At 38.2% G+C, this 25,810-nt stretch overlaps 1 protein-coding gene across 6 annotated transcripts in view; it reads right to left on the reverse strand.

Moving 5' to 3' along the window:
* The window catches only part of SCAF4 (SR-related CTD associated factor 4), a 56,598-nt gene extending 31,419 nt beyond the window's left edge, over nucleotides 1-25,179 (reverse strand). For 4 of the 6 annotated variants that reach the window (XM_067034994.1, XM_067034992.1, XM_059065649.2 and 1 more), the window contains exons 1-5: nucleotides 24,687-25,146; nucleotides 4,091-4,174; nucleotides 3,136-3,180; nucleotides 1,455-1,616; nucleotides 152-287 (exon numbers count right to left, since the gene is read on the reverse strand). In XM_067034994.1, the coding sequence (XP_066891095.1) occupies nucleotides 152-287; nucleotides 1,455-1,616; nucleotides 3,136-3,180; nucleotides 4,091-4,174; nucleotides 24,687-24,716 (457 nt within the window). In that variant the 5' untranslated portion in view covers nucleotides 24,717-25,146. Of the gene's footprint in view, nucleotides 1-151; nucleotides 288-1,454; nucleotides 1,617-3,135; nucleotides 3,181-4,090; nucleotides 4,175-24,686 lie in introns of all 6 variants that reach the window. The other 2 variants (XM_059065646.2, XM_067034993.1) reach the window with 2 other exon arrangements.
* Nucleotides 25,180-25,810: the final 631 nt, after the last annotated feature.

The following is a 25,810-nucleotide window of genomic DNA, read 5'->3' on the forward strand; positions in this document are numbered from 1 at the left end:
AATAAGATTTATGGGAAGAAAACTATACCTTCCAAGATGTAAACTCAAGTTTCCTTCTTATGGAAAACTTCCATCACTATAAACAGACTCCAAACACTTCATGCACAAAAAATCATACCATTTTCTAAGCTCACAGATACATCTGCCATACCTTCATTATTAGTAACATTTTCTGTTACTGGGGCGGCATTACTGGTTCCTGCTGCCATGTCCAAAAGTGGCTGAATAATTTCAATTTTGAATACTCCATTTTTTTGCCAAAGGTTCAGCACACGAACTATTTTACTCTGTTATGTGTGAGAAAACATGAATATACAATAAATATTTGCATAAATAATTTATTATACTCTTACAAAAAGAGGAGGAAAAAAACACACCCCAGGCTAATATTTCCATGCTATATCTGTTTCATAAACAGAAAAAAAAAAATCTATTATCAGAATTACAACCTGGTTAAACTACACTAACTGACCTTTCTTCAGTAATGCAATCTAGAGTAAGAAACAGAAGGGGGGAAAGAAAGAGAAAAGAAATATAACCTAGAGAATCAAAAGAAATGCATTGTAATACTTAAAAATGTATCTGAAGTTTCCATTATATTTTACTTATGATTACAAAGAAACAAAAAAACAACCAGTTATCTCAGAGAAGTGAAGAATTTTCCAGGATGACTATAACAGTTAAAATATTTTTAAGACAATTATTGGCCTGTAATTGTTAGGTAAATTGCTTTGTGGACTAGTAAATATGAAGGAGATCCAGAGAAAACGTGTTATTCATGGTTGTAACTCTTATTTCCTACTCAAGGAATGATCTTCTTTTCTCTTGTATATTTTCCCCACAAGAGCATTCCTTCAAGAATATAAATACAGAATCCATAACACTCAAATTTATATGCCGTTTATTGTAGTCTCCAGTCTTCATTATTCTGAGTTTACCAGTGCATTTCTCCCACCTACTGGAGTCTAGTTTTCTGTCTATAATGTTCTTCTATCTTTGTATAGTACATAGTAAAACCAGCTATAAATGCGAGGAATTAAATACTGTAGTCTGATTGCTAATGAATACCATTTATGCTCTAGCAGCTCCATATGCTGGGGAAAGCCATCAATTATTGGTCCCTTCCTTTTGAAATAAGCAACAATCTGAGATAAGCATTGCTCTCCTCTACTTGCAGAATTTCTTTACCATTCAACCACAAGAAATCTTTCCAACAATGTCTTCTTAAAGCAAGATTGTGCTCCTTTTATATTTCAACAGTACAACATTCCTGAAGGACTTCCCAAGAAAACAGATATGACTACTATAGAAAAAACTGTGTTTTGTTTCAAGTTCATGATTATCTTTCTAGTAATACAGTAGGTTTTAAATATCTAATATACATTTTAATAGATTTAAGTAGATACAAAAACAAAACAAGAATACAAGCTTAATTTAAAAATTATAAATTATACCTTATCTTCAGATGGACAAAGATACAAATATTGGAATGTGGCAGTTATGTTTTTAGAGAATCTTGGCCCAAAAACATCTTTATCAGTTCCAAACTGATGACGAGACTGTCTCACAATTGAGTCGATTACATATAATCCCGGAACCTTGTATTCTGGTTTACACTACAAAGATTAAAGATGTAAATTCAATACAGGAAAAGCAAATCACAATCTGACACCCGTTAATCTCACTTTTATGAAACTATATATCCAAGATTTACTTCTATTTAGAAACTACTTGGATGTTTAGTTCTCACTGGCTAGCTTGTCAAATTTCCCACAGGTCTGTGCAGAGCTGCCACTCTCTTGATACTTCAGACCCCCAACACTTTACTTTTCTCTGATCCCTCTGTCTCCCCATGCACAATTTCCCAGAATCAACACTACTTTATCAATCCCTAAGCCACCTCCATAGAAATCTACTTATTATGGATAAATCTCTGCTGTAATTCATCTTGCTCAAAAAAATAATTTTTACCTTTTAAAATTATCAAGGAGATCATTTTAACAACATATCAATTTCAATTCTATTAACGTACAGTACCAGAGAAACAAAAACTAAAAGGAGAGGTCATTTTTGGCCTTTCAAATTGACAAGGTAAAATGAATAGACACCTGCACACATTTCTGGTGGTACAACCTTTATGAAAGATGATTTAGCAATAAAAGTAAAGCCTTATTTGATCCATCAAGTTTATTTCTAGAAATTTATCCTAAGGAAAACAATTAAGATGCCTCTGAATTTTTTCCACAAGGCTAGCCACTGAAGTGAAATGTCCAGTAATAGGGAACTGGCTTAGTAAATCGTGAAAAACAATCATATGTTAGAATACTTTGTAGATGTTTATAATAAATTCCGTTGGAAACACAGGTTATCCATCAGTCTATGTCTCCATTTTCCTTTTATAAATGTACATGTACATACTAAAACATGAGTAATTCATCATAACTGGGGTGGTGGCATATAGGTAATTTTAATTTTTTTTCCATTTTATTTACTGGTACTTTGATTTGCTACTATAAAAACCTCTACTGACTATACTTTTTGGTCTGTTGGAGCTCTAACTCTTATCTCTCAGACAGTATTAAATGGCCATGGACCAGAGACACTCCCACACACATTTATTAGTGTGTACTACATGGCACAGCTCCAGGTTGGCAGAGAAGACAAGGATGTCTAAGTAAGCCTCCATTCTCCGTCCTTTACTGAGAAAGATGTGTGCTAATCACACCATATAATTGTAGAAGTGAAAAACTGTTTAATTATGATGGGAGCAGGGGAAAGTTGGAAGAACTTTATGAAGTGATTTCATTTGAGGTACTCCAAGATGAGTTAAATGTCAAGAGAGTAGACAGGGCAAAGGGGAGAGGAGGCACATCAGGCTCAAGGAAGAGTCCTGTTCAGTAGAGAAGAAACTGTTGTTGAATCCTACCTCATAGTAAGTGCTCAATCAACAGTACTGCTATAAATTTTTGTTTTGTTAGGAAAAAAACAAGAAAAACTCTAGTGATTAAAAAGAACTTCTAGTGACAACTTTTCTGTAGAGTGGCTTTAGAAGCAATTATCCAAATTACAATTTACAAAGTAAATTACAAATACTGATCACAACTAAAATGAGATAATAAATAAATGGATAGTTACCTTTTTGATGAACTTTTCTACTATCTGAACTACATGCTTATAAAGCTGAAAAGAATGAAAAGAAAATCATTATCCAGTTTACATACTTCTACATTTCCTGTAATTAGAAAATACTTTAAAATCTTGAAATTTGCACAATTTGAATTCCCAAGATAATACTGAAAAAAAATGGGAAATAATCCATAGTCAACCCATAGTCAACAACTGAAAAAATCTTAACAAATCATAAAGAAACTACAAACTAAAACAGAAAACTACAAAAATTCCCTCAAACACAAAGTCCTTTTCTTAGATTTTTAATCAGTAAATCTTCATAGAGTAGTTTATCAAGGAACTTTACGAGAGGGATAAGACAATAGAACTGGAACTAAATAATGCAGTTTTTAAAGAGACTCACTTATTTAAGGTGTGATTAGGTAAGACATTTAATTTCATTAAGTCCAAGGTTTTTAAATAAAAATGAAGCTAATACTCCTCCACTGATTTATGATAAGAATTAAATGAAAACAAAACAAAACAAAAAAACAAAAAACCCTCTGCCATTCTACTCTCTACTTCAAGGAGTTCAACTTTTTTTTTTAGCACCACACACAAAAAAGGCAATTATGTGCGGTGATGGACATGTCAATTGGCTTAACTGAGGTAATCATTTCACAATGTACACGTGTATCAAATTGTGTTCTATTACATTATATTACTGAATTTGTCAATTATACCTCAGTAAAGCTAAAAAATATAAAGGGGAAATACTAACAACAAAACAGGTTTTGAAATAATATGTTACAATGTAGATGCACCATACTGTATTATTATGTACTTTCAGCAAAACCTGGTTTGTGTTCTTCGATTCAGGTCTGAACTAATTCACAAGATGAATTCTCTCTCACATTTAACAATAACATTTTCAAAATTTCAAAAACATTTTCCAAATTAAATATATTTCTTTTACTCTTACCTTAATAGCTTTAATAGCAGCTTTCGTGATGAGAATCATCTTGGCTCGAGAGATGGGAGGTTTCATGTCCATAAGTGAAAAGAGCTTAAAAAAACAGAAAAAGAGGAAAAAAATATTTTAATTACAAGTAAAATTAGAGGTTAATCCCTCAGTTCTACAAATATATTTGTAATATATTAACTAAAAGAATAATAAATTTTTGGAACTAAGTTTAATAATTCGTCTAGTAAAGAAAAACAAGAGCTTTCCTACATACTGGCATCACCACTTCGAAAATACAATGGGAAAAAATCATATTAAAAGTAGCAAAAAAGGGGGAAAAGGGTAAAATATTTACAAAATCTGTAACAGAAAAAATTACAAAACTTTTCTGGAGAACTCAAAAATAATTTGAATGGAAACAAACACACCATGTTCCTGTACTGAAAACGGCAATACTGTGACTCAATATTTAATATTTCATTCCAAACCTCACTGAGATTTTGGAGAACTTCAAATAATTCTAACGTTCATTTGGAGAAACACATGTATTACATCAGGCAAGAAATTTAACATGCCATTATAAAGCTTGAATTCACAATTTCTTGATTTAGTCAGAAATAAAAATGACACCATATTGAACAAATCTCACTACAGTAAATCCAACAATCAGGTGCTCACAGGAGATTTAACCACACATGCATACTCCTTCCCCCTAAAGTTTAAATCCAACCAAGATATAATGACAGCCCATAGAGGGTTACAAAGATAAAAGATATTAAGCTTATATCTAGTTTCTTAAATTCTTGTTTTTGTTTTGTTTTAATCATAGACACACACATACTCTTCTAAAAATACATCTTGAAATAAGTTTCAGGGCTTCCTGAGCATTATCAACCTTGTATGAACCATGTTTGCATTTCTTTCTAATTAATGTTGGTATTTCAAATATGGAACCCCTAAGACATAGACCATCTTTACTAGACCACTACTAAGAAGCTACCCTAAAGAACAAAAGTCTCCTTTCCCAGAATAAGCAGCCCTACCTGACAACATACCTTAAATTCCCTGGCAACAGAATTTTCACAGCTTTTCAAAACTACAGACACAATGGACTACAGACAACGGTAACAGTAATTTTTAGAAAAAGTATGCAATGAAAGATATAATCAATATAAGAACCAGATACATACTCTGCCTAAGCAGAGAAAGGTAGAATTTTTCCATAAATAATACTAATATACAGAAAATGGGAAAAACACAAAGATATTAACACAGAAATTCATTTTTTAAAGGGATTATGTAAATAATGTCATTCTTTATCATTTTGTTTACCAACATAATTAAAATTCTCTTTGAGAATAAAGGCTCACTAATTGAAAAACAATTAGAAAGGAGATAGTAATCTTTGAAACTATAAAAACCAATGAGAAAATACGAAATGATTTAAAATATTTCAACTTCAACACAAACTGAAAAATATCAACACTGCATGAAATACACAGTACACATTTTATAAAAGGGCATGTTCTGCCCATTTCTAAGTTATAAAAGTTATTAAGACAGTTGTTTATTACCGTGGTTCTATATCCTTCTCTGGACCTTAAAGCAGAGAAAGGGGAGACAAAAAAGTTTACACATGGATCTTAAGAATAAGCAACAGTGGGACTTCCCTGGTGGCGCAGTGGTTAAGAATCCACCTGCCAGTGCAGGGGACATGGGTTCAATCCCTGGTCTGGGAAGATCCCACATGCTGTGGAGCAGCTAATAAGCCCGTGCACCGCAACTACTGAGCCTGCGAGCCACAACTTTTGAGCCCACGTGCCACAACTACTGAAGCCCACGCTCCACAACAAGAGAAATCACCACAGTGAGAAGCCCGAGCACCACAGCAAAGAGTAGCCCCCAACTCGCCACAACTAGAGAAAGCCCACGTGCAGCAACAAAGACCCAACGCAGCCAAAAAAAAAAAAAAAAAAAAAAAAGAATAAGCAACAGTGAGAACTACTTCTCTGGCCATTAAAAGCTTAGAGACTCATATTTCAATGAAGCCTAAGTCAGAGCTAATATTCATTTAACGTCCCAAACAGCACTTCTTGATTATTTCCACAGTAGGGAACTCCCCATATTTAAACAAAACAAAACAGACAACTGAGCACAGAAGACAGACCAGTGTTATCTCCTGATGAAATGCTCCAGTCTATACTTAAATCATAATTTATTTTAAAAATTAAAATACAGACTACAGGCAATAGAACAGGAAGAGAGCATTCAAGTGCTACCATCTAAGAGACAGACAGAGGAAGGGTGTTTATTCCACTAAAGATGGCACAACTCAGGAAAAGAGGAGGGAACCAACACTGAGTGCTTATGTATAAGGAAGAATTACCTTTGGTGGTACATTATATTATTTAATCATATTAACAATTAACATAGATTGTTACACCTATTTTGAGATGATACCCAAAGGGATTACATCTGTTTTTGGATGATGCCCAGGGAACGAATGGGTCTGGACTAGAATTTGTTGATTTTAAAGCTTACAATCCTTAATAGCATAGTCATCTCCTTATACAATGCTGCTTATTGACTAAATACATGCAGAGACCATTAACTATAATGGGGAATACAGACAAAATGTCAAGTAGGCATCTGTGCCTGTCTATACGTATATTGTATTGATTCGGGGATAAAGATGAGACATACTGAATTTAATTTGGGATGCCTACTGAATATTCAGGTAGAGATTTCAGCAGACTGGAAAATGCATCTTGAACAAAGAAGAGGTTCTGCTAGAAATTAAAAGGTCACAGAATCAAAGCCATGAGGATGAGTAAGACGAGAACAAAGATGATATAATTAACTAGGGTATACCAAATATTTCAATGTGGTACAGAGAAGGGGGCTGCACAAAGGAACACCAGGAAAATAACAGAAATTAAAGGTATTTGACAAGGTCAAATGCTATAAATTAGTTTTTGTGTATGAAATGACTAGTATATCATCTGCAACAGGGCAAGTGCTCAATAAACATCACTAGGTGCACTGTTCTCCCTGTTATTACAGATCTGTGTCAAAGCAGCCAGAGAAAGCCATGCAATTCTCTTATATAAAATAATAGCAGCAGTAGGACCCAAAAGGTACAAAACCTCCTTAGAAAGCTTTAGTAAGAAAAAAATACTTGTCAGCAACAGATATGAGTTTGTCTTTTTGCTGTCACCAGCTAAATAACTATTAGAAAATACTACATATGAACACTGCTCTGCTGGGTGCCTGATTTACAAAGTATTCTAAAAATTATGAAGAATCATTCACAATGATCCCTTGTATCAATAAAGAACAGTTTCAAAAGAAGATAAGGAAGGAGCGTATTTGGCCCATGACACCTGTAGAATTCACAGTGTTTAGGGGTTAGTCAAAGTAACACGATACTCTGCTATTTATTAACAGTATGAACTGACAAGTTTAGTTAACCTTTTCTAAATTTCAAGGATTTCTGAAATCTGAAAAAAAGGATTAATAGTACTCACTTCACCTCATAAGACTGCTAGGATTAAATGAGATAATGTATATATAAATCTCTTAGCCTAGTACCTGACAAATAAATGGCTCAGTAAATAGAGGTATATAATGCCCTGGGAATCTTGACACACACCTCGAGTTTAATTTTTTGTTATGGCTTACCATAATACCTTTTTTGTATTACATCTATTATTCAAGTGCTGACTGAATTTAGATAAATTTTCTCTATACTGAAAACACAGTAGTATCAAAAGAGTTTTAAAGCTGTAGAGCACCTTGGTACATAATCCAGTACTCATACCAAATTCAGAACTGCTTTCACCATACACCTGGAAGGTCCCATATTAGTCCACAGGCTTAATAACTCATAACTAACCTGCCCCAATGGTTACAGCAGTCTTCTCTGTAATGACCCCAAATCTCCCTTCTGATAAACTTCCCTCCCTCTCCTGTTCTGGTTTTGCCTCTGAAGTACAGAACAACAGTGATCTTTCTCATGTGATAAAACAAATATAACTAAGCATGTTTCCCTTTGTCTTATCTTCTTCAACTATTAGTCAAATGATATGATTTCTAGATCTGACTATCCTGGCTAATTCCTTTTAAGTATAATAAAACAAAATAAACAGGGCCCGGATATATTCCTGTAGAATCTAGTGGATTGTCTTTTGTATTAGTTTCCTATTCCTGCAGTAACACATTAGCTTACAACAACACTTTTGGAAGTCAGAATCTCCAGACTTCCCTGGTGGCACGGTGTTTAAGCGTCTGCCTGCCAATGCAGGGGACATGGGTTCGAGCCTTGGTCCGGAAAGATCCCACATGCCGCGGAGCAACTCAGCCTGTGTGCCAAAAGTACTGAAGCCTGCACGCCTAGAGTCCATGCTCCGCAACAAGAGAAGCCACCGCAATGAGAAGCCCGTGCACCGCAAGGAAGAGTAGCCCCCACTCACCGCAACTAGAGAAAGCCTGCGCGGAGCAACAAAGACCCAACACAGCCAAAAATAAATAAATTTTAAAATAGGGCTTCCCTGGTGGCGCAGTGGTTGAGAATCCGCCTGCCGATGCAGGGGACACGGGTTTGTGCCCCGGTCCGGGAAGATCTCACATGCCACGGAGCGGCTGGGCCCGTGAGCCATGGCCGCTGAGCCTGCGCGTCCGGAGCCCGTGCTCCGCAACCGGAGAGGCCACACAGTGAGAGGCCCACGTACCTCAATCCATCTATCCATCAATCAATCAATCAAACTGTACCTTGTTTTAAAAAAAAAGAATCTCACTAGTCTGAAACCAAGGTGTTGGCAGGGCTGCCTTCGTTCTGGGTGCTCCAGGTCAAAATCTATTTCCTGCTAGCCAAATTCCTTTGGCTCATAGCTGCTTCTTCCATCTTCAAAGCTGGCAGCATAGCATCTTCTCTCTTCCCTAACCTCTGCTTCCACTGTCAGAGCACTTTCTCTGACTTTCCTGCCTCTCTCAAGGAAGGACCCTTGGGGTTACGCTGGGTTCATCCAGATAATTCAGGATAATTAACTCAACTCAAACCCTTAATCACATCTGCAAAGTCTCTTTTGCCAGGTACGGAAACATATTCACAGGTTCTAGGATTCAGAACATGGACATCCTGGGGTAGGGGAGATCATTTATTATTTTTTAAAAATAGTGCTTAATTCATTATTAACTCACATTTATAATCAACTGAAACCCTCAGACTGTTTTCACTGGAATCTTTATCAAAACTAGATCTTCATGTTGACTTTATGTTGGTTTCTGACACAGTCCTTTCAATCTACTTAGGTAGTCTGGAAATGATTTTCTGTTTTCAACGTAGCAGCTATTCCAATCAGTTTGTAAACTTCACGAACCTACTTTATATGGCTTCCTCCAACACCATGGTTTTTTAAAAATTAAAAACAGGACCTACTTGTAGGATGACCTTATCTGATATTCCTTGGGCCCTGCCAGTCAGCTAAAATTCACTTAACAATAATACTCTCATCCTATCTATGTATTTTTAAATTTATTCATGATGAAATCATGACAAATATCTTTCTGAAATATTTGGTTTAGAGTCATCACCAGACAAACTTTACAAAAGAAAAATGTTTAATTTGGCCTGTGAAAATCTGTTCTGGCTCCAAGTAACTAGATATCTCTAGACAGAATCTCTTTCAATGGGATACTTACCCTTACCTTCCCCCTGCTTAAACTTTTAAGTATTTGCTTTCCTTAACTTTATTTTATAATGAATTATACTGATTATACCTAGTATTCCTTCCTTTGCTATTATGACCTCCAAGATGACAAATTCTGGCTTAAGCTCCTGTTATTAATAATTAATTACAACGTTCAATTTAAGGAAAAAATTTGAATGCTTCCAAAAAGAAATACATACACTCACAGTAACAGGCTGGTACTCAAATCTCCCTTCTGACAGATGAAGATATCAGAGTGTTCAAGTCTACAGTCTTCCCTCCTCTTTCGTTGATTTGACTCATCAAATCTGATACATTGGCTTCAACCAAATCAAGAGTTAAAGCCAACATAACTTAAATGTTTGCTTGTAAAACATATTTTATAAAAGTACACATTAAATTTAACAAAACAAAACTTAGTGGAAAAATCTTTTAAAATCATCATCTCCGCAAAGATGTTTTGTCCATCTAATTATAGCCTGAAGATAGCTCCGTAAAATATTTACTGCTAGAACAATTAGGTAAGGGATAGTTTACAGTACCTTCTTATGTGGCATTTCATTTTATGCCTTTACCAAAGCTAATACTTTCTTAATACTGGGCATTTAATGTGATGGGGGAACAGGTGTGTGTGTCTGTGTGTGTGTGAGAGAGAGATGGGGCACGCAGGGAAAGGGGAGCTGCAAGCCAAGCGCATGTTAGACAAGTATTATGCCACTCTACCTGAAAGCAGAATATTGCATATGAGTTAATCAATAGCACGTACAAACAGTAAGAGATAAAATAAAACTGAAAACTGTACAGAGGAGAGTAACTCAATTAACAAAGAGAACCCCAAACTAATTAATAAATATAGAAAAAAATGTTCAGTCTTATCAATAGTCAAAAAGGTATAAATTAAGACAATGAGATACAGTTCTTCAATTATCTAACTGGCATGAATGTAGATTAGCATGAAGCAAAGAACTAAAAAAGTCCTTATCTTTTAAACCAACAATTCCACTTTTAGAAATTTATCTAAAATAATCAGATGTTCCCAAATTTCCCAAGATGACTTTTAAAATTAGAAAATAATTCATGTTATTAAAAAGATCTGGTAACCATATATAAAGTTTCCAAACACAAGTGGAAGGGAAAAAAGACTGAAATACCTAAAATGTTAATGGTATTTGGTAGAATACTTTCTTATTTTCTAGCTTAAATTTACCTAATTTGCATTAATTTTATTTTTTTGTTTTTATAAACTTTATTTTAAAAAAATTTTTAATTTTGTTGTGATTTCTCATTCTTTTTTAAAAAAATATTTAATTTATTTATTTTCTTTATTTTTTTTGGCTGCTTCTGGTCTTAGTTGCAGCACTCAGGATCTTCGTTGTGATGCACGAGCTCAGTAGTTGTGGCAGTTGCCCCACAGCATGTGGGATATTAGTTCCCCGGGGATCACACCCGCATCCCCCTGCATTGGAAGGCGGATTCTTTACCACTGGACCACCATGGAAGTCCCATAATTTGCATTAATTTTAAAATGATTAACATGGATTAACAATGAAAAACTTTGTGTCTGAGACACAAAACTGCATTTCTCCAACCTGACTGTAATCATCATTATCAGGTACAACTTGTCCGTGGAGTAAATCGTGTCTTTGAAGTTAACAGTTATGTTTAAATCAATGCCTTGTAAACCTTTAATACCACTTTTCAAAACTGCTAAAACAAAATTTTAAAAATAAAATTTGCCATTTTAAATCTTTATAACTGAAGCCTTGTGCATATAAAACCCAAATCTGAAAATTTTCTTAAATATATTTCTGACATCTGTGCATTAAAGAAAGCATCCCTTTTAATTATGATATATGATTTACTCCCATGTAGACTCTATTTACTTTCCAGAGAGTCAAATTCTTTGAAACGCAAATAATTAACCAATTTTCCACTTGCTTAGAGGAATGTCTGGAGACAAGACAGGTCTGGCATTAATACAAAATATACCTAACAACAGAGCAACTTTACATGGCTCTTTTAAACAGAGATGAGAAAAAGAAACTACTGTTCTCCTGCTCCTACAGAGCAGGGTCTTTACTTTGACTTAAACACTACAAAATAGTTCTATTTATTTCTCTATAAAATTCACTTTTCAGACTTCTAAAGCTTCCAAACCAGGTATTTTTACAAACAACAAACCTGCAAACAATATTCTCAAGTTTAAAGAGTTTAAAAATTTTTCATACTTAGGTCTACATTTCTTTACCTTACTACACTTTCCCACAAACACAAACTTTTCTCCTGGTTCCAGAATTTAGAGAAATGCTTTACAAAATACACACATATAAGTTCAAATATATACTGTTAATATTAAATATGAAACCACTTTCAAGTTAACTACTTAAGTTTCTATGTGCTTTACGAAAATAGAATATAGTAATATAGCAAACAGGAGTTTAAACTTCATCACTTTTTAATTATATCACCAACCCCTAATTCTGTTACCATTTGCTGCTGGCAGAACTAATTTTCTAAGTAGTTAATTTCTGACAACTCACTTGCTACCTTGCTTCAAAGTATGCCCTAATTTATTCTTCATCTAAGACTAACTCCCTTACAATTTCCAAGGGTCTACCCTTCACTCAAACTTTTTACTTTAGAACCAAGGCTGCCTCCCCCGAATCAGGGCTTTTAACTCCTTCAGCTCCACTTACTACAACAGGTCATTTTTTATTCTTTACCTCCATTTTGATTCACTGAACTGCAATCAATCCTCAACTTCCTTTTCACTTGTTCGAGTAATAGGTCAGGATGTGATTTTAGGAAATGCCAAATATTTTATCCATGCCATTATTCTACTTTGCTAGCATAGACGCCAGGTTTCAAAATCACTTTTACTGTGCCTCACTAAGTAAACTTTGTGTCCACCCAAAGTTGGCCATAAAACATTTTAATGAATTAAATAGTTCCTTCCAGACTTCAGTCGAAGAAATAAAAATTTGTTCCAGGATATAAAATCATCTGATTAGGAAAAAAAATTATCTCATATATTATATATTTTATCTATACCTATTTTTCTCTCCACAAAGTTGTAATGACTAGATCTATACAAAAGCATGGGATTAAAACTGAAAATGTTAACATTTATAAAATCCCTAATTAATTTAAAATTTTAATTGTGAATATAAATTAGTAAATGAAACATAAACACCTAAAAGCATATCTTAAGTTTTAAACATTGATTGCATATCTATTGCATTACTGTGGATGACTTAAAAACTCCCAAACTTCATCATTCTTAAACTTTGGTGAATCCTTCCACAAATATATATTACAGTGCCTTGCTACCTTGCTTCAAATATACAAAAGTTGTTTAGGGAGTCCTCTCCCTTCATAAACAATACAGTAGACAAAGATCAGCTACTCAAAAAACTTCAGAGTAGCCATGTGGGGCTGCAGACTGGGCTCAGGCAGCCTCTTACAGTACTCTGTCAAATCACACCACCCCTCCAGTTTCCTTACCTCTAAAATGGAAGGAAGGTAAAGGCATATATAAAACACCTAACCGGTATGCTGGCATCTGGTTGGTATTTAATGAGCAAATGCAGGATTCATTTCCTATCCTTCCCTTGAACTGGCTCCACTGGATTACTTCTTAAAATAGCATGTAAAAACTAAAGATATCCTTTGAACAAACTTAGGATTCAGGATCAACAAAATAACTTCCAGAGCCACTCAGTAGCTAAGATATTATTTTCAACCTGAGAGAAAACCAGATCAAGCAACAAAACAATGAAAATGGTGTTAAAACCTGACTTTTTTGTGTTTTTCTTTAAATGGCTTTGAGATATAATTAATATACCATAGAACTCACTCCTTTAAAGTGTACAGCTCAGTAGTTTTTTGCTATATTCAGAGTTATACAACCATCAACACTATTTAATTTCAGAATATTTCATTACACCCTAAAGAAATTCCATACCCATTAGCAGTCACTCCCCATTCCTCCCCCATACCACCACCAATAAGCTATTTTCTATCTCTATGGATTTGCCCATTCTGGATTATTTCATATATTTAAAAAACCCCTAACTTTATAAGATATGCTCTTATATTTACTCAGAAATGGTTAAGGCCTTTATAAAGATTTGAACGTATCTCTGAATCCCAAATGTGACTGTCCTTTCTAAAGTGATTTATCATCCAGCAACTCTTAATTACAGTAAACTAGATAATATATGACCATTAAAGTTTAAAAGAGTATTATATGTTCCCTAAAAGCTTACAAGCAATATTACCATAAATTTCCTTATTACAGGTTTCCTTTAAGCAGGGTATTATAATTCTACATCAGCTAAAACTAAGCTCTGACAAAAGGAGGAATAAAGTGGAATACTCATGGTAAAGTGCATAAAGATATTTAGGGGATACTACGGAGGAAGATTCACAGACTACAGGGTTAGTCAACTACTGCTCTGCAGAGCAACAACACACCAGAGAGGGGCAGTGGGAAAAGTCCACCTGGGGGAAGGCAGAAGTGGGTGAACTGTCTATAAAGACGCTAAATAAAATAATAAAACTGTTTGAGAATTGTTTTATTTATCACCAAATACTAGCAATTCTAAATAATATCAGGGATAAAATATTCCTTCCCCTAAAACATTTTGTTGACTGAGATTCTTGTTTTAAACTATTGCTGTGGTAACTGATAAGTTTTTAATACATAAGCATCAAATCTGTATATTTTTATTATGTATCCTTTAATAAGCAATCTATTCTAAGTGGAATTTCATTAGGAAACCTTCCAGTTGTATGATCAGTGCATAGAACATGCAGATTCGCTACACCTGTTCATTTGGAGAATGACTACAAAGAGGTTCAGGACAGCCTGCACTCTCCTCAGGGTCAGTTCACGCCTCCAATTCTGTAGTTCCCATGTATACATACTCGTACGCTTAAACGGTACATTTAAAGTATGATAGCTGTTTGCAATGCTTCTTTCCTGATATATCTTTTTTTCTGGTGTAAATACTTAAAAACAGCCAGAATTAGTCTTGAACAAAGAAACACAAAGCTTCATGATCCATGAACAAAAATTATGGAGAATGCCATTATACATAATTTCAAAGATGTTCACCAATCATAACAGAGACCTACATTGAAACTCTGTGAAAATATTTTAGTGAAATTTTTTTGACTGAGAGGACATTTGGAAGTCACTAGAATCGATGCCAAAAAGAGACATGGACAGTATTGTGATTTCTAGAATTTACTGTGAAGTGTGCTTTTTCTAAATTTCTGCTAAAGGAAACCTTATGTTTAAGACGTCCCAGCTACTATATATGTGCTGCTTCACATACAACCTTTAGTAATTAGAATTAATGAGAAGTGTTTTTTCAGACACTTACAGGTGAAGATAAAATTGCTAAATCTGACTATAACTGTCTACTGAACTCAAATATTGTGAAAATCAACTGACAATCATTGACAAATATGCAGAAGTTAAGGCTTAAAAAGAAACGAATATTATTATTCATTACTGTGACAGCAGGATGTAGATAAAATTTTCTACTTTTATCAAAAAAGTATTAATGAAATTTAAAAATATTAATCAATTATCTCTCTGTTATAATATTTATTTGTAACCGGCATGAAGTTCAAATTTCTTTCCTGGCCAATTTCATGATTATTTCTGAGAATAATTTTGCTGTACAAGAGAAATGTGTTAAAAGGAAAAAAAAGAAGAAGAAAGAAAAAGAAGAAAGTTCTGTTCTGGATGTCAAATATGCTAGGTACACTACTGCTCTACGTTCTCTTCCAAGTGACCCACATGGATTTACACCAAAAATCACAAATTATCCAAACACCAATGATAACTTTCAAGGGGTATTTGGATGGCCCTCCACTTTTCACTGAGCCCTGCTATTTCTCAACCACCCCCCAATCTAAACCTTGGCTTCTAATTCTTTTTTAAAACATCTTTATTGGAGTATAATTGCTTACAACGCTGTGCTAGTTTCTGCTTCATAACAAAGTGAATCAGCTATACATATATCCCCATATCTCCACCTCCTTGCGTCTCCCTCCCACCCCTCTAGGTGGTTACAAAGCACTGTGCTGTGCGGCTGCTTCCCATTAGCTATCTATTTTACATTTGGTAGTGTATATAAGCCCTTGCCACTCTCTCACTTCGTCCCAGCTTGCCCTTCCCCCTCCCCGTGTCCTCAAGTCCATTCTCTATGTCTGCATCTTTATTCCTGTCCTGCCCCTAGGTTCTTCATAACCTTTTTTTTTAATTCCATATATATGTGTTAGCATATGGTATTTATTTTTCTCTTTCTGACTTACTTCACTCTGTATGACAGACTCTAGGTCCATCCACCACTACAAATAACTCAATTTCGTTTCTTTCTATGGCTGAGTAATATTTCATTGTATATATGTGCCACGTCTTCTTTATCCATTCATCTGTCGATGGACACTTAGGTTGCTTCCATGTCCTGACTATTGTAAATAGAGCTGCAGTGAACATTGTGGAACATGACTCTTTTTGAATTATGGTTTTCTCAGGGTATATGCCCAGTAGTGGGATTGCTGGGTCATACAGTGGTTCTATTTTTAGTTTTTTAAGGAAACTCCATACTGTTCTCCATAGTGGCTTGGCTTCTAATTCTTAACTCCAGAGTTTCACTAGATTTCTTGTTGAATTCACTACTAACCTGTACAATGTTGTATCAGTATTATCAAAGTTTCTATGTATCCATGAATTCACAAGCACCAATAAAGAGCTCTCACTATAACACAATAAAAAGTAATCGACAAACCATGCAAATATTGAAAAGGATCAAGGTGATTGGAGCATAATAAATTACAATACTGTTTGAGCAATCTTCTAGTTCTCAAAAAAAAAATCATGACAGTATATTTTAATTACACTTACTATTAACAAAGAAATGTAGACATGTCTCTTGAAGACTAAGCTCTCAAACCATCTTGGTAAGGCCTAATACAAATTTAACTATTACCAACTCTACCAAAACTTCAACTGTTAATAGCTAAGCTGCTTACCCTATATACTACCTGATAACATAGCATAGCTTGTTTTAGGCTTATTATTAAAGTTGCATGCTGTTGCTCTGAAGTATGCTAAAAAAAAAAAAAAAGATTCCGTATATTATCTCAACAAATGTTATCAATAACACTAAAAGTTCATCATTTATGTAACAACTTTTTTCGTATCATGTTATCAAGGTGTATCTGAAATGAGTTTTAAATGCAGGCAGACATCGATAAAAAAGTTACCTGTCATACAACTCAATATCAAAAAAACCAAACTCAAACCAAAAATGGGCAGAAGACTTTTAAATAGACATTTTTCCAAAGACACACAGATGGCTAACAGACACATGAAAAGATGCTCAACATCACTAATTACTAGAGAAATGCAAATCAAAATGACAATGAGGTATCACCTCACATGGGTCAGAACGGCCATCATCAAAGTCCACAAATAATAAATGCTGGAGAGGGTATGGGGAAAAGGGAACTCTCCTACACTGTTTGTGGGAATGTGAATTGGTGCAGCCACTATGGAAAACAGTACGGAAGTTCCCTAAAAAACTAAATTAGAACTACCACATGATTCAGCAATTCTATTCCTGGGTATATATCCAGAAAAAAAAAAAATTCTAATTCGAAAAGATACATGGAACCCAGCATTCAATACCAGCACTATTTACAATAGCCAAGATGTGGAAGCAACTTAAGTGCCCATCAACAGGTGCACGGATAAAGAAAATGTGGTATATTTACACAACTGAATATTAGTCAGCCATAAAAATTGAAATGTTACCATTTGCAGCAATGTGGATGAACCTAGAGAATGTTTAGTGAAATAAGTCAGAGAAAGACAAGTACTATATATCACTTATATATGGAATCTAAAAATTAATACAATGAATCTATGTACAAAACAGAAACAGACTCCCAGACAGACACAGAAAACAAGCTTATGGTTACCAAAAAGGGGAGGGGGGAGTATGGGATTAACAGATACAAATTACTATATATAAAATAGATAAGCAACAAGGATTTACTGTATAGCACAGAGATACCCAATATTTTATAATAATATAATAACATATAATGGAATATAATCTGCAAAAAAGCCCGAATCTATGCTGCACACCTGAAAATAACACAATATTGTTAACCGACTATGCCTCAAAAAAAAAGTTTCCTGTAATGATTAAGCGAATTATATTCACTTGGCCTCCATGTCAGAGGACAGCAACCTACAATTTGTACCTGGTAAACAAAAAAACCCTCCCACAAAAACATACACATACAGGGACTCCTCTGGTGGTGCAGTAGTTAAGATTCTGCCTGCTAATGCAGGGGACACGGGTTTGAGCTGTGGTGAAGGAAGATCCCACAAGCCACAGAGCACCTAAGCCTGTGTGCCACAACTTCTGAAGCCCGCGCGCCTAGAGCCCGTGCTCCACAACAAGAGAAGCCCATGCACAGCAAACAAAGACCCAATGCAGCCCAAAACAGAACAAAACAAAAAACACAAAACATACACATACAAAAACCAACTACCATTTTGTCAACTTTTTATTAGGTACTTTTATCTCCTGAATTCTGTTTCACAAGATTTACAAGCCAACTTTTCCATTACTCCAATTTTTCTCTGAATCAGCTCCTTATCATATGTCCACACATTTTTCTGAAACAGAATACTAAACAAAATGAGAGACTAGGGAGAGGAATATTTTCAACAAGAACATCAGTAATAAATCCTGCTACAGAAAGCTCTGAAGAGCCAGCTTTATTCCACTCACCATAAAGTCAGACCTCTACGTTTGTCAGAGATAAGCAATTCTGAGTCAAGAAAGAGCAGAGGAACAAAACTGTAACTTTTAGTATCCCAACTCCTGCGATTGACAGTGTGACACTGTCAAATGAGTCAAGAGAAACCTCCAATTTTACTTCTGTTGCCCTGGTCCTCTACATCTCTTCCACACAGTAAGAACCGTGTTTCAAATCTTTGTCCACTTCCTTAGACAGACCTCTCAAAGAAGAAAGGAATGATCAAAAAGCAACCAGACTGGGGGCTTCCCTGGTGGCTCAGTGGTTGCAAGTCCGCCTACCAATGCAGGGGACATGGGTTCGTGCCCTGGTCCGGGAAGATCCCACATGCCACAGAGCAGCTAGGCCCGTGAGCCATGGCCGCTGAGCCTGTGCGTCCGGAGCCTGTGCGTCCGGAGCCTGTGCTCCGCAACGGGAGAGGCCACAACAGTGAGAGGCCCACGTACAGCAAAAAAAAAAAGCAACAAGACAGCCCAAGTGAATAAGAGCAGCAATGTCAACTCATGTATTAAAATTACTCATAAAGTTTAATTTGTCTGATTTTAAAGATAAACACAAATATAAAAGCACTCATATTTTCTTCCTGCACTTCAAAGTAGCATTATATGCATACCACCTTGATATAGTACTTCTCACAAAGTAACTCCAGGATCCTGGGGATTGGGGGAGCGGTGTGGGGAAGAGGGTGTCTGAGTTCCTTTCAGTGGTCTGTGAGGTAAAAAGTGTTTTCATATCAATACTAAGACATTTCTTGCCCTTTTCATTTATTTTTTCCCAAGTATACAGCAGTTTTCCAGAGGCTACCTAATTCAAGAGACTGAATGAAAAAGTAGATACAAGAATTCAAGTTTTATTAAACGTTAAGTTTAAATGAGATTTGCAAAAATATAAAACTATGTCACTCTTCTCACTAATTTTTTTTTTGTTTTGGAAATGTTATTTTTCATTAGAAATGTTATTAATGTTAACATGTAATAGGTACATTATTTTTAATAAATGTGTTTCTCGGTTTAAATTTGATATGGTAAATATCAAGTTATAACCCATAGATACAAAAGTTCTCTGTGGTCCTTAACTTTTAAGAGTTTAAAGGAGCCAAACTCCAAAGTTTGAGAACAGCTGTCCTCGAGAAACTCTTCCACAAAGAGACATGTCTGAGAAAGTTCATTGCAGTGTTTGTCAGTAACAAATGAGAAACAAATGTTCATCAACTGGGGAACCAGATAAATAAAATACGGTCTATTCAAATAACAGCATACTACACAGCAGTTAGAAAGAACTAAATCTTAATATACAGTATTAATAATGTTTAAGTGAAAAAGCATTGTGGAATATGTACAATATACTACTCATGTATATCAAAATACAGAATATCATATTGTTTAAGGACCACAGAGATTGATATTATACTAAATTCATTACCTGATCGCTTCTGACTGGGGGGGGATAGAGGGGATGGGAGGAAAGAAGGATTTTATAATACTTTATTTTAAAATTAAAAACACATAAAATAATAACAACTGTCGATTCTTGTTATATTCTCTGCACTTTTTTTGTACTTTAAACATCTTAAAATCACAGATGCTGCCAAAAAAAAAAAAGTGAAGGAGAGGGAAGAGCTCTTCTTTTGGATTTAGAGAAGGCTGATTAAAGGCTAAAAATGCAATCTATGGATTAAAAAAATCCTATCTATAACCTTTATCCACTCAGCAAACTTATGAACTACCAAACCCTTCATATTAAGGAGTGTATATAAACATAGTATAACACAATTAAGTATCACTGATTTTTTTTTTACTCATCTTTCCATCTTTTACAACACTTAACAGTGTCTTGCCATAAAAGTCCTGTCAAAATGTCTTTAATAACCTTGCCTTTTTAATCTTCCTTCCTCTGTTATCACAGATATACTGACCTCTTTTACCTGTGCCTCAGATCTGTCCCCTTCCTCTCATCCACAATTTTGCTCTAAGTTAACCAATCCCTCTAGCTGCTTTTTTGTGTGTGTGTGGTATTCGGGCCTCTCCCGTTGCGGAGCACAGGCTCCAGACGCACAGGCTCAGTGGCCATGGCTCACGGGCCCAGCCACTCCGCAGCATGTGGGATCTTCCCAGACCAGGGCACGAACCTGTGTCCCCTGCATCGGCAGGCGGATTCTCAACCACTGTGCCACCAGGGAAGCCCCCTCTAGCTGCTTTAAACTATGCTTTTTTTTTTTTTGCACATCCCCTCTCTCAACATGCTTTAACTTCTATGCCCATCTAATAAAGACCAGGGCTTGAACACCACTTACTTAGGTTAAGACTTTATACATACACTATATAAACATACCAAAGGGCTAGCACCAGTGCCGACTACACTGTTAATTATTCTTCCTTCCCTTCATCCTTGAAGCAACTTTTCCCTGGGAATACCTCACAACCAAACTTCTAAAACAACAACAAAAACAAACAAAAAACCCCAACTACTTTACATTTGCTACCTCTTATTTCCTTATCTCTCCCATCACCATTCAACTTTAAACTACAGATTCCGTTACCCTCAAAGAATTTTGTGGCCTTTTTCTTACTTAAGTCTTAACCTGTGACCACTCCCCTGGTATTATATAAAATATTATATTCAGGCAGCAATTAAGAGGGGACCATCTGTTTTCAAATCTCAGCTCTGCCATTAACTAGTAGTATGCCCTTGAGAGAATTATTATTCAACTTCTTTGAAAATCAGTTTCCTCACCTATAAATGGCTGTAGGAGTATTAACTCAGATATGTTTACATAAAGTGACTGACATGCTATATAGATGCTTATTAAATATTAATTCCTTTGTCTCCCCCTCTCAATTTACTCTAGGGCACATCTGAGAGTGACTCTCTGATGTCTCCCTCTAACACTTGCTTCCAAGTTTGAGTCCTACATGACCAAATGCTTGCCAAAACTTTCTACATGACTGTTCCACTCAAACTCAAGCTGTTCAAAATCGAGCATATTTTCCCATCCACTAAATGTACTTTTGATGACTGCTTGTCGTGTTAACAGCATCCCCCCTCTCCCAGCACTCAGAATGTGGGGGCAAAAGGTGCTTCTAAACCTACCAGATGTCAAGTCCATGGATTCTTCTGGTCCACATCCTTCCCCTCCTCTCTATTCCCTCTATAGACACGCCAAGTTCAGATTCTACTTGCTTCTCCCACCTCAGTCCCCAACCCACCAAATTTCTCCAAACCTCTGCCTTCTACAATATATACTACAAATCAAGCAGTATTTTGATTATCACTCCACTACTTAAAACCTTCAATTTATCCACGGCCTGGAAAAAAAAAAAAGGAATTCAAACACATTAGAGATGTGAAACTTGTCAGACCCAAAATTATTGATACCTTAATGATTCTTACTTTCCAGTAGTCTCAGGAGTCAAACTACTGTTCCTTATTTCTCACCACTGTAGCCTCTGAATTACTTTTCCTACACCTTCGAAATCCTGAGACTGACACTTTCTTCTCCGCCCAAGTCTAATCCCCCACAGCCATCCCACAGTCCTCTACAAGGGCCCCAAAGGAAGCCATTCTATCCCATATTAAAGCTACTTACCTAAGTTTTGTGTCCTCTATTAGTTTAGGCTCCTATGGGACAGAGATCCTCAGTAGTAGTGCCATTATATTAAGGACACAGCTTTACAGCTAAGCAGGTTCTCAAAAGTTTGCAAAATGAAGATTTGGGAGATTTGAAGTTACAGATTTGAACTAATCAATAACATTTTATGAATGGGGGGAAATTAACTGAGAAGCACTACAATCAGGCAGGCACAGGGAGATGGATATTTTTTTTCTTTTTTATTTTTTCTTTTGGCGGTACGCGGGCCCCTCACTGTTGCGGCCTCTCCCGTTGCGGAGCACAGGCTCCTGACGCGCAGACTCAGCGGCCATGGCTCACGGGCCCAGCCGCTCGGCAGCATGTGGGATCTTCCCGGACCGTGGCACGAACCCGTGTCCCCTGCATCGGCAGGTGGACTCTCAACCACTGTGCCACCAGGGAAGCCCAAGGAGATGGATTTTAAAGTCAGACTATTTTCTCCAGAAAAAAGTGTTTTGGGAAGAAAGTCTGGCAGAAGAGAGTTGGAATTGGTTACATACACCTAACATAATGTAATTTGCAGTGCTAAAGACTAGGAATGGAAATAGAAATTATTTAAAGAGGAAAATGATCAATGATAAGAAAATTCTCACTTTGTACATTTTAAAAGGTTAAAATACCATTTTCCTTTTTCAAGGAGTCAGTATCATTCCTAATTTTGGTTTTCAAAGTAAAAACTACTGATGACATTTTTCCAGAATTAACATAAGACCCTTTGCTTAACAATGTGCTTAATGTGAACTTCCATAATGTCTCAACCAGAATTAAATACTTCTGATCTTAAGAATACACTAAAACCCCTCTTTGTTCCTTAAAACCATTTAAAAAGTTTTTATCTTGAGAAAGAAATGTACCTATCTTCTAAAAAATTGTATCATTTGTATAAATTCTCATTCATTCAACAAGTATTTGCCAACCATGTGCTATGCTGGGGGCGGGGGGGGGGGGGAGGAAGCAAAGAACAGAAACTCCCTGCCCTCATGAAGCCAGCATTCCAGTGTATTTTGCCTTAAGGAAACAAAGTCAACTTCCAACCCTAAAATCTTTGAGGCATTATCACAAATTCTCTAGCCATCAAAAATCAGGAAATACTATTTCATCATTTTGAAAATAATCAATACTGAACTTTACAAGACACTGCCCAACTTCTGCAGTTAAGACATGTTATGTATCCATCAGTTGAAGACAGATCATTTCTAGGATAATTGATAAAGCAATAAACGGTGCTAACTGCAGTGTTAGTGGAGAGTACGATATTATAGCACTGCAAAGTGAAAGTTACTGCACCCTAATTCTGTCACAAGTAAAACTACAAAAATCTCACCGTGAGATGCAGCAAGTTTTTAACGCTGTCCCAAGACATCTCGCACTACTACTACATCTGACTTCTTCAGTGCTGGCTTTATCTTTAGTATTTGGAAAAGGAAGATAATCCAACTCAACACATGACAATTGTTTCCATTCTGTAACTACATTTTAAATCATCAATGGTCACGACCTCTCCCCTCAAATCAATTCTGAAAAATAGAAACGTGTGGACTCTACGCTTCAAAAACAGCACCTGGAATGTTTGGAGCTACAACCAGAGAGCTTTAGGGCAGCAGGGAGCTTTGTTCCCGGTTTTGGGAGGTTTTCACATGTAAATGTTCCCAAAGAAGGGAGCCGAGGATTAACTACCGCGAGAAGGGTGCGAGGGTGGGGGACTGGAGGCCAAAGCCGGCATTCTAGCGGTCTAAGGCGGAGCGAATACTCTTCTCTCCCATTCAACTTTTTAGGTGTCACGTTGGGGCCACAGAGCCCATAAGGGGGTTGGGTTCACGACTCGGTAGGATAAGGAGCCCCATTTATTAAGCCCATTTCCCAAGTGTAGGAATCCCGGGGGAGGGGGATGAACACCCTCTCCAACTCCTCCCCGACCTGGGATCAGAGTCCAGCCGCTGTCGCGCCGCGGCCCGAGCAACAGGAGAGCCGAGGCCGCCGCTCCGCCAGTCCTGCGACCAGCAGATGCTCCGGCTCCCCCCGCCCCCTACGCCCGCCCGCGCTTCTTTCTTAGCCCCTTGCGGGCTCCCGGTACCACGAAGCCAATAACGGGACTGGGAGCAGAGAGCGAGAGCACCGGGACCTGAAAGGGGGCGAAGTTAGAGACACCGGCGCCGACGCGGGCTGGAGGAGGCCGGAAGGGGGCGAGAGGGGCAGCCCGAGGTCGCCGCCCGGGAGTGGGAGGTGGGGGAGGGGTGTGGGGTCGGCTCCCGCGGCCGCCCCGACCTCCCCGGGCCACAGGCCGCTCCGCGCAGGCCCCGCCGCCCCGGAACCGGGGCAGGAAGCGTCCCCACCCCGACCTAAGCTTTAAACCTCCGGCGGCAGGAGAAACGACGCCCCGACTCCCCGGCAGGCCCGGCACCCTCCTGTTCCAAGCACCCCTCACCTCTTGGTTGAAGGCGTTGACGGCGTCCATGTTCGCGCTGCGGCGGCGGCTGCTCCGGGCCCGCCGGTCACATAGACCTCGAGCCGCGGCGGAGCGGGGCCGGGGAACCGGCCGGGCCTGAGGGGCCGGCGGAGGCGATGAGCTGCGGAGCTGGAGGCCGGGCAGGAAGAGGCTGCGGCCGAGGCGGCGGGGCGGGTGGCCGAGGCAGAGGCAGAGGCGGCGGGGTGGCGGGCCCCCTCTCAGTCCCGTTCGGTGGATGAGGAAAAAGAGGCGGCGGCGGCCCTGGGCTCCAACATGTCCGTTTGGTGGTGGCGGCTGCGCTCTGCGTCTCGCTGACACGGCCCCCCGCGCCCTCACGCACTGGCCCACACTGGCCCGACCGGCAAGCGGGCGGGCCTCTCTCTCCCCCTCGCCAGCGGGATGGCGGCAGCTGCCCGAGTCCACGCCGCGCGGGGCACCCTGGGACAGCTCGGGCCTCCCGGCTCTTCCTGTGCCCGGCTCCAGCCCCGCCCCGCCCTGCCCCGCCCACGCTGGCCCCGCCCCGCCCCGTCCCGCCCCGCGCGTGCGCGCGCACCGCCTGCTCAGCCGCTAGCGCGTGACGCCAGGCCCCCGAGCACTTTCCCGCCTGCAGCGGCCGCGGGCGGATAAGTCTGCTTTTCCCAGAGACTGGGTCCCCGAGAGGGGCACCGGGGAGCGCGGGATCCCAGGGCCAGGAGTCTGGCACGGAGAGGGCCAGTGCACACGCGCGCCCCTGCCCGACACAGCGCTCCCCGGTGCGTTTTTGTGTGCCATGCCCAGGCAGGCCCAGCACCCGTCAGGGCTGGCGGGCTTGGAGCCACTTGCTCTCCGCTGCCTGGAACAAAGGGCTCAGGATTTGACCTCAGCCCGCTGGGCGTGCATTTGCAGGCTCCCGTGCAGGCTCTGCCGATGCAGTCTTGCGTCTGCCCTAATCGTGAGGGTTAAATCTGCCTGAGCTGAAGCCCCGAGAAGGACATTCAGGCACTGGATATCCACGCAGGCCTAAAGGAACCCCTGTGCAGCCTTGTTCCACGAGAGGAGTGGATTCGCTAATCACTAATATCGATTTCCCAAACCACGTTGTTTGCTTTTAGGTGGAAAGACTG

Source organism: Kogia breviceps, chromosome 5 (assembly GCF_026419965.1).
Source record: "Kogia breviceps isolate mKogBre1 chromosome 5, mKogBre1 haplotype 1, whole genome shotgun sequence".
Classification (NCBI taxonomy): Eukaryota; Metazoa; Chordata; class Mammalia; order Artiodactyla; family Physeteridae; genus Kogia; species Kogia breviceps.